This window comes from Wyeomyia smithii, chromosome 2, assembly GCF_029784165.1.
Source record: "Wyeomyia smithii strain HCP4-BCI-WySm-NY-G18 chromosome 2, ASM2978416v1, whole genome shotgun sequence".
Classification (NCBI taxonomy): Eukaryota; Metazoa; Arthropoda; class Insecta; order Diptera; family Culicidae; genus Wyeomyia; species Wyeomyia smithii.
The window spans coordinates 40438231-40448766 of NC_073695.1; the positions used below are offsets into that span (position 1 = coordinate 40438231).

A 10536-nucleotide genomic window follows, 5' to 3' on the forward strand; every position below is an offset into this window, starting at 1 on the left:
TTATTGAAAATCGTGCCTCGCATGTTAGAGGCCGCACGTTTAATAACACCTTCAAGCAAAATGTTTTGAACAAGAGCTAGGAAAAATCGTAGCCTTTTTTTTATTCTCGCTTATTTTCCGTCGGTCTAGTTCCGCCGCTGTTGTGGCCAATCACCGACGCCCAGGGAGGCGACTCCACACCCAGGACCCTAACTCACGACCCGTTTATTAACGGACCGGCGCCAACGGCTTTACTTCCTCATGCGATGGAAGGCGTGATCCCAGAGATTTTTCGCCTTAGAAAATCTCCCGGTGTCGGCTAGGATTGAATCTAGACCAGTTGGGTTGGTTGTGAGTGGATCACGCCACCTCACAACCATCGACACCTATGTCGGCGGTGGGATACGAACCCAGGCGTCGAGCGTGGTTGGCGGAGACGTTACCAACCACACTAGGCCCCCGCTCATGATCAGCGTCTTGTAGATGGTTAACAATGCCATGACAATGACATGACAATGACATGACAATGACATGACAATGACATGACAATGACATGACAATGACATGACAATGACATGACAATGACATGACAATGACATGACAATGACATGACAATGACATGACAATGACATGACAATGACATGACAATGACATGACAATGACATGACAATGACATGACAATGACATGACAATGACATGACAATGACATGACAATGACATGACAATGACATGACAATGACATGACAATGACATGACAATGACATGACAATAACATGAGACAATTTTTTTTCTGCGGACACGATGCTTATTTGCAATCGTAACTGCTCGAAGATTTCACCACAGACAATCAGACGTGCCTATTCGAACAAAAATCCTGAAAAATTTTCGCCGCCATGTGGACTTATTGCCTACTAACTTATTCTCGTAAAACGGTTTTTGTCTTTACTAATAAATGTGCATGCTTGCTTAAATCAACACATGCGGCTTTACTGATGGTTTTTGTCTTTGATAATGAAAAGGCACGCTTGCTTATAGCGACACTAGCGGCATTATTGCCCACTAAGCGAAATTTCAAAATTATCGTTATATTTCTGGTAGATGAAATCGTCATCGAGCGGCACGTCTGTTTGTCTATGATATCACTATCCTCTGGATTGTTGCGAAAGATGTCGCTTGTTGAATCGATGATGAACTGTTACTTTACCTTATTAAATACAACCAGTTCTAGCTTTAGTAATGAAGTCTGTCGCAAGGAGTGGAAGCTAGACATTTATTGTGTAATCATCACTTTATTCGTGCGTCATTCCTATATTTTATTGCTGGTAATTTTTCTCACCTATAGAGTTATTACCCAATTAACCAGAGCACTTTGTGAAAGAACCCTTCACATTTTTATAATTATAATTATAATTATTATTATAAACTTATTATTTTTATCACTCTGTGATTTTTTTTTTATTCTCGCTTATTTTCCGTCGGTCTATTTCCGCCACTGTTGTGGCCAATCACCGACGCCCAGGGAGGCGACTCCACACCCAGGACCCTAACTCACGACCCGTTTATTAACGGACCGGCGCCAACGGCTTTACTTCCTCATGCGATGGAAGGCGTGATCCCAGAGAGTTTTCACCTCAGAAAATCTCCCGGTGTCGGCTAGGATTGAATCTAGACCAGTTGGATTGGTTGTGAGTGGATCACGCCACCTCACAACCATCGACACCTGTCGACGGTGGGATTCGAACCCAGGCGTCGAGCGTAGTTGGCGGAGACGTTACCAACCACACTAGGCCCCCGCTTAAATCGTAGCCTTGTCGAAGTCCGTAACGTGTTTCAAACGGGATTGATAACCCACCCGAACATCCATCGTGGCCCTAGTCAGTTTTGTAAGTTTCGCAAGAAAACCATTCTCGTCCTTAACCTGCCATAGCTCTTCACGGTAGATAGTGTCGTAAGCGGCCTTGAAATCAATGAAATGGTGCGTGAGAACTTTTTATTCGGGACACTTTTGAAGCTGGCCTGATAGCTTCCCCTTAACCTTCGTGCTATAAGCGAGAGACGACGAAAGATGATCTAGGAGAGCACTTTAAAGGCCGCATTGAGAATCGTGATCGCTCGGTAGTTCTCACATTCCAACTTGTCGCCCTTCTTCTATATTGGGCATATTACTCGCTCCCTCCGCACCTCCACTATCTGTTCTGTATCCCAGATCCTGACTATCACTTGGTGCAAACATGAAGCCAACCTATCCGGGGCCCAACTTGATAAGCTCTGCTGCGATGCAATTCTTTCCAGCTAATATGTCGTCCTTCAGCTGCTTGATACCATCCTTAACTTCACTAATCGTGGTTTGTATCCCTCATGCGGTTTGTATCCCTCATCCGCTGTGCTGAAAAATTCGTTCCTCCTACCGTCTTGGTTCTCTGCCTCTGCGCCATTCAGGTGTTTATTGTAATGCTGCTTCCACCTGTCGATCACCTCACGTTCATCCGTCTAGATTCCTCCATCTTTATTCCGACACAGTTCAAGTCGCAATACAAAGCCTGCGCGGGATACGTTTATTTTCTTGTAGACTCTACGTGTTTCTCGAGAACGATACAGTTTCGTTGTGCGTCCTTCTAGCCAGTTTTATTGATAAGAGGGACTTATTTTTGTTAAGAGGAAGTCACGCAAAGGTACCGTAGATTTCAGCGTAAGGACAGGTTAACTGGTGGGGAGCCTGAGAATAAACCCATGCTTGAAGTCCTTTTTGTCATCGAATGGCCTGATTCTACTAAGATTCGAACCCACAACCATCCGCTTGACAAAGCGGACTCTGTAACCTTGCGGCTACGCAGCTCCCATGCTTTATTTCCTTACACTCGAGCTCTTAAAAGCGACGCTTTTCATCTCAGGAAAGATGGCTCTGCTGTCTTTGTTTCTGTTTATATCGCATCACGTTTTGACAGGGCCTTTGGTTTAGCACCAATGCCCGCGCTGCACTCTTGTCGTCTTGAATCGTTTGACGCTCCTCGTCGATCCAGCCGTTACGTCGATTCAACTCGACGATTCCAACAACACCTTCCGCTGCGTTGTTAATAGCTGTTTTCACAGTACTTCAGCAGTCCTCCAGAGAGGCTTCGATAAGCTCTCCTTCATCCAGCAATGCTACGGAGTGACTCCAGATCATACCGTGTTCTTGGAGGCGGCGAAATCAATGATTCGAAGACCGTTTTCGTTCATGTGCCAATGTGAACTGAACTTTCCAATAGCCGGTCTGAAATCCTTCTCCGGACCAACCTGAGCGTTAAGATCTCTGATAACGATTTTTGACGCCATATTTTGAGCAACTATCGTATGCACGCTCCAGTTGCGCTTAAAAGGCGATCTTATCGTTCTTATTACTTGCTCACGCTCACGCGCTTCTGCAATGTACCCATCACAATGAAAGCTGTGCCCAGCTCGTGTGTGTTGCGCAGCTCTGGTAGATGGTGTAACCATCTCTGTACGTATGTACCGATACTTCTTTACAGCATACCTCCTGCAGCGCACAATGTCAAACTGACGATAATCAGCCGCCTCTAACATGGAGAACAGACACTGTTTTGAGCCGCACCATCTTGGTGAACAGACGCTCGGATTGGCGAAGTATTTTCTCTACCGCCGAAATAAGGTTTACGGGCCAATGATCGCGTTGCACCTTCTCTTTTAGCTATTGTCGGCTGACAACGTTGCCCAGGATACACCAACCAGTTGGGTCTATGTTTCAGCTGGCAGTCAATTGTGATCGTATGACTCGTGGAGGTCGCAGTGATGAGTCCACTCAGAAAAAAAATGACTTGTGGAGATGTAAGATTTCCCACGCTCTTGAATCCCATGCTCTGGACCGCACTGAGGTTTATTTTATGCCAACAAGTACGAGTTGTACAACTAATACGCTTTGCGCAGACGTTTATGGTCTTACCTAGCTCGCTCAATTGCAGTTTGCGGTACGTACGTTTTTACGTTTTTTTCTGGATATTTTTCGACGTGACTGTCTTGTTTAGCCTTCCTGAGCGTAGTGCATCTGTTTTTAAAATACGATCACGTCGAAATTGAGCAAACCAATAATACACGGTTCAGTAGCGTAGCCAGAATTCCCTTCTAAAAGGGGGGGTGTTTTAATATAAAAAAATGTTATTTTGAAAAATTGCATTTTTTTATCTAAAATGTCCTAAACCCTATGAAAAAGTTGAAAATTTGCCCAAGGTATGTTCAGAAGAATGATGTATTTTTTAAATATGAAAAAATTTCTAGAACATAATAGGCCTCTAAAATTACATCAGAAAAAGTTATTTGGTATTTTTGGGTTTTTAGAAACTTTAAGAATGGATGTGTATAAAACTACCTGTATGTGGTCGATTTTCAAGAGATACAACCAAAGTGTCTTCATTAAAGTTTATCTACACAAGATTGTCTACAACTTTGCTGAAGACTTCGTTTTGATTTGAAAAGTAAAAAAAAAAAATTTAACTCACTTTTAGGTGAAATAATCAAAAACTTATTTACATCAAAAGATGCCTCTTAAGATCTACAAAAACTTTGTCGAATACACTATAGCATTTCAATGACATCTTCATACTCAAAAGGCTGACGATCACATTTTTCACGTTTTAAACCACTGTGGGACGCTCTGAACGAGTAGAATTCGCCGCCGCACCAAGTTGGTTATCTACAAAACACTGATCAGACCGGCAGTCCTCTACGGTCATAAGACATGGACTATGCTTGAGGACCGACGCGCCCTTGTGGTCTTCCAGCGGAAAGGAGTTGCGTGCCGTCTTCGTGAACTGCAGATGGTGAACGGACGAAACGGCGAACGAGCCACGAACTGCCGAAGCTGGTATAGAAGCCATCTATCGTCCACATCGCTAAGATTTGCAGGTTTCCATGTGCTTGGCATGTCGTAAGGATATCGGACGACAACCCGGTAGAGGTGGTTCATGAAACCAATCCGTCAACAATGAGACGAAGAGGTGCAAAGCGGGCAACATGGATCGATCAGGTTGAAAACGATCTATGCAGACTGTAGACCTGGCGAGCTGCAACTAATAACGAATTGGAGTAGACTTTTTTTGACCGATAAAAAGCATGGAATTTCCGATTTCCATAAGTTTTTTTTCACACAGCTTCGAGATCTGCTGTTGTCTTGTTTTAAAGATCGCCTTTCCGTGGAGTCCGAAAATTTTCCAGCTGGAAAACTCTTCCAGATTTTTTTTGGGCAACTCCAGATCTTGAAGTTCTGAAATTCTATACATTTCTTAGACATTTGGTTTCAAAAATAGTAGTAGAGTGGTATCCAAGACATGACCGCATAACGTAGGACTACGGTATTTTTATATTTTTTATCTAACAGTGCATTTCTAAAATAGAAAATAACAAGAAAAGAAAAACATTTTGGAAAGCTGCACCGGCCGGGGTCAAAGAATGATCACTAAGAAAAGAAAAACCAAAAATTTGATTATAAGCTTATTGCAAGGTTTTTACTGCTATCAGAAACTTTTTGTAACAGAAAAATATCAACTACTTCAGTAACATACTTTTGGGGCGCCAAAAGGTGTCATTGTGTTTCACAATAGTAATAACACCGGCAAGTTTGTTAAATTTATCGTCACATCGGATTGCCATTTGCCGATGATTTTTGATGTGCGGATAATCCTTGTTGGTGGTGGCAGTGTGATAGCTGGAGAATGGAAAACTTTTTGTTGCCTAGAATTGTGCAGGTTGACGAGCCAAGCCACAAAACTAGACCATAGACTAGTGATCTATAGATGCAACCACCTGATGTATTGATAAATAGCTCCTCTACACAGTTGCCCTGGTGAAGACACAAACAAGTGCTGAAACGTTGAAACGAGTGACAATAACTTCCTTCTAAATACTGAGATGAATGACTGCTAAACCGAAACAGTCGAACTCTCCCACACAATCAATTAAACTTCTACATGGAGAATTTTTGTGCATTTTTTCATCCCTCAAAAAAGTGAAACCAAAATAACAGAAATACCGTCACTTCGAGAGTAATGACTTGAGAGCGAATCAATAACATGACATGAATTTTTCAGCATTCTAGTTATAGGGTAAAAGTACCTTGGAGGGATCACGTCCCTTAGTGGACCACGCAACGGTCAGATTAACTCATTATATGCGACAATTCGGAGGTTTTCCGGGGGACTTCTGTAAGGAAACATCTCATCCAGCTAATCTACATCAGAATCAGGAGAAACATTTGTAAATTTCAATTTATATCAAGAAAATGAACAGTTTTTCATCAAGGCGGTCCACTAGAGGAAGTGGTCCATCCAAGGTAGCTCTACCCTAGTTTTTGAATTGCAATGTCATCTCTGTGTCAGACCAAAACCAGTTTAGCTCATGTGATGAACCACATTTTTTTTGTTTTTTTTTATCACCTGAACACAACAAGGGTACAATTCATAATTAAGACTTCGAAGAATAAGTCACACAAGGGAGGAATGACTCTCATTAAATTCAATCGGGATTGCATAATGCAACGAAATTGAAAATTCTTTTCTGCTCTAGTTTCGTTCTATGCTCTTGAAGCGAATTTCACACAAACTCTTCTCCCTTCTTCGATTAAAGATGTATAAGGAAAATTCCAATCGATCTGGGATCTGCTTCCACGTTAATTTTGTGATTTTGTGTCTCCTCCGTGTATTCTTCTTTTAAAGAAACTCATATCAAACAAATCACAAAGAAAAGTTATGACAAAACAAAACGTTGCGCTATTTTTATTTGGTTTACGATGCCTACTAACCCCTTGAATTTTTGCTCGGTACAGCATGTGTAGAAAATCACCCCGTCTAGGTTTCTGCTGAAAATTTATCCCATTCATGTTTAACCGGGTAAATAGAAGGTGGTTTATGATTTTGTAAAGTTTTTCGGCTGGTCAAGTGCCTGTGTTAATTTTTCCAGTTAGGTTGACATAATCGCAGTTTACTGCTGCTTCCGGAATCCAGACTCCACATTTTTAATGCGTTAGGTTACAACACTATAAAAAAGTTTATGCTAGACAGAAAATCTCATCCGATTCACTGTCAGTTCACATTGATCCCGCCTAATTACACACATTTTCTTTCGATACTTTAGAGAACACACCAACAGCCGAGCAAAATGATGATGGAAATCCTGCGATGGCTGCCAGGAGCCTGCGGCAGTCTGGGTCCCGCACTGATTCCCCCAGCCCACATAGCGGTACTGTGGTACTTTTGGCAAAACTATTCTCGCTACGTGGATAAACGGTTTTGCTCCTGCTCCTGCTGGGATACGGTTTTTAAAGGTAACTTTTGCGGTAAATAAATCGAGATTTTGCTCAAACATTTTTGCTCCATTATTGCAGGAACCTACGAGTCGGGGATCGCGTCCTACAAGCACATGTACTTCAATGCCACCCAGAACACGATGAAGATGTGGCTGCTGATCGTGATCGGAGTCATATCGCTGTATGAATGCACCAAATATCTGACCCAATTGCTGCTGCAGAATCGAGTCCGATACACCATGATCGTACTGTTCTTGCTGTCTATCTTCTCCCACTACTACGCCTGGTGGGCATACCTAAATTACTACAACGACGAGTACTACAACCAGTGGAACCATCAGCTGTTTTTCACGGTAAGTATAATATAACATATCATGCTAAAATTGTGTTGAATTATTCGTTTCCGTAGATCACTGAACTCATATCAACCAGCTTCGTGCTGCATCTAGCCAACGCGGAAAACGTGGTGACATCTCGCAAAACACTAGCTATCGTCGGCATTGCCATTCTGCACATCCTGGCCAGCGGAGTAGACCAGTTCATATCAAACGTGTTTCGTGGTGAAGGATACCCGCATCAGGCACGAATTCCTTCGCGAAAAATGTCACTCTTCTATATCGGACTTTTTTCCAGGTGGTGCGCGATCTTGGTTTCATGATTCCGGACGTCATGCATCTACTCATTCCACTGTGGTTACTGCGGCAGACACGCAAGGAAAGCTTCAGTACCCGGCCCTTCTACCGGGATCGGAATCTCCGGCGGGATGTTGTGCTCATGTTCTGCGTAGTAGCAGTATTATTTACGATCTGTTCGTTTCTGTAAGATTCGAACTCGGAGATGGTCCCTCCCTTCCAGCGGGGTTGAGCTCATCATTTCCAGAGTTCACTTTTTAAAACCCATTACTATTAACTATACACGTGAGAAATACGTTAACCAGTGTGCTATCCTGAATTCTTCCATTGCAACATCAAGACCGTGTGTGTGGGGTCGGAACGAATGAGAGTGAGATGCTATTATAATGGCGATTAGTTTTCCACTATTCTTAAAAACAAAAAAAAACTTTTTAACTGCATTGTTTAGAAAAAGTACCACAGAAGAAACCAAAACGGAAGATAACAAAAAATATCTGTAAGACTGTTTGTCGTGTTTTTGAGCTGAGTCGCTTCGTTGCTGTCTATTTTAAGTGTGTTCCAAAGTCCTAAAGTAGAGCAGATTTGTTAAGCAGCAAGCTAACCAGCTTAGTAAATCGAAAACATTGATACCGTAGTGCAAACATATCTTCTGATCTACGTAGAAATATACATCGTAGAGACAAAAGCCAGAAAATCGTAGCCATTTTATGGTGCAAAAAATTAGCGAACCACATTGACTTTATCCCAACGCGTTAAGCTAGATTATCATGAACTGCAGAACTGTAAAATAACTCGTAAATCTATCATCCAGAATTTCCATCATATCAGTTCCTAAGTTCCTCTATGATAAAAGCTGTTCAGTGCTTTTTTTAGTTTTCTCGTACATTTTCGCTAAAGGAATTTTATCCACCAATTTTACTTCTTCCCCAACCGAATTGTTAACAAAATATTATCAAATAGAAGATAGTAGACAATAACTTTGAACGGATGAGAACGCGAAATTTAGACGAGTGAAAAAAATCAGCTAAAATTGAACGGTTAGAGACCACAGTATTCTAGAGCCGGTTGTTGCCTCGAAATCGACTTATTAATTAATTGTATATGTTGTTAGGTTTAGACATTGTTGTTGACTCCAAACATAAGTGAAGCAAGCAAGCACACACGTACACACCACGGTAAAACCACAATAGCAGCTAGGAACGATGTAATATCTATAAAAAAAATAAAAAAACAAAAAGCCAAAGATACACCCGCGATGAAGAAACGTAATCTTCTGACAGCCAACCTCAAATGAAAAAAACGAAATCTCTGCCGTAGATCGCATAAACTAGAACGACAAAACCTTAATCAAGTATAATGATCAAAATTGAGACTCGACTCGAAGGTCTTTTTCGACAGTTCCCACCATTGTGTAACTTAAGTTATTTTTGTTGAATGATGAACAAACAGTAGCGTAATAAACCATGAATAGTGATAATAACTAGCTAGTTGCTTGTTTGATTTTGCTAAATTTTCTGTGGGCAAGCGAAATTTAGAATGTCTGTTCCGTTCAATTGCCTTGATGCTATTCCTCTTTTCGTGAGCCGAGTGCAACTATAGCAACCTTCGTAGCCAGTTTTAACGAATTGTTCGGACATCAGCTGCTTCCAAAATTCATAACTCAGACCAGACCGCGTAACGTAGTGATTTTCACAGGGTTCAATGTTTGTGTCGTAGTGAATCTCACAGGGCTCAACACGCTTTTCACATCTTTGAAGTGAGTTCCAATACGCACAGCCCACCTCCCTGACACGTTCGTAGCCTGTATTATTGTATACGCGGGAATGAAATGACATGTTACATTGCTGTGCTTCACACTGCTATAAACAGCGACATCGATAGATTAGGCAACACTGAACGGGAGTGAAGAGCACGTCAGATGTCTTCCCTTTGCGGCCATTGTTGTTTGGGGCTCAGCATCGAGGGGTTCGTCATAATGAGGGTAGCGTCAAACTATAGGTAATGGGATTACGGTGTCAGGGAGGTGGCACAGCCAAACTGCAAGGAATCGAACGGGACGCAGGTTGTGGATATCCGAACAAGCAGCAGGAATTAGATAGGATTGGAGGATGCGTGGTGGGCTCTACATAATCTCTCCTAACAAATCCTAAAAGGCAAGTTGACGTCGCCATAAGCGTCTCAGCCCAAAAATCCGGTGCGCCTGTTCTCCAGGAGGAGCGACCCAAACAGTGTCTGTACTCCAGAGGAGCGGCTGAAGTAAGAAATGCGGTGTCTCGACAGCTACACCAAAGACGGCAGCCCAGTCCCCAGTCACGAAATCACCCATCCACCCCCCTGACATGGCAAAAAAACGCTTTACTACGAATATTCAAGAAGAAGAAACGGATCGGAACAATCGGCAACGAATGGAACTATAGATCGCTGAACCCTGTCACTGCGGCATCGTAGCGCTGCAGGAACTTAGCCAGAAAGAAGAAAATGTACGGAGGATGGGCATTGTGGCCCCAGTACTGCCAGAGCGGCCGCAGAACAAATGAGCGGGGTATCAGCTTAATTGTGTTTGGCAGAATGCAAAGTCGGGTGATCAAGTGGCAGGCGATCAGCGGAAGGATGTGTGTAATTAGAATTAAA

At 42.5% G+C, this 10536-nt stretch overlaps 1 protein-coding gene across 1 annotated transcript in view; it reads left to right on the plus strand.

Annotated features, from left to right (window-relative positions):
• The window catches only part of LOC129724651 (uncharacterized), a 38532-nt gene extending 29140 nt beyond the window's left edge, over nt 1-9392 (plus strand). Inside the window, exons 2-5 of the mRNA XM_055679728.1 lie at nt 7102-7291; nt 7352-7626; nt 7683-7853; nt 7907-9392. Coding sequence (XP_055535703.1) covers nt 7126-7291; nt 7352-7626; nt 7683-7853; nt 7907-8095 — 801 coding nt within the window. The 5' untranslated portion in view covers nt 7102-7125 and the 3' untranslated portion in view covers nt 8096-9392. The remainder of the gene's footprint in view (nt 1-7101; nt 7292-7351; nt 7627-7682; nt 7854-7906) is intronic.
• Nucleotides 9393-10536: the final 1144 nt, after the last annotated feature.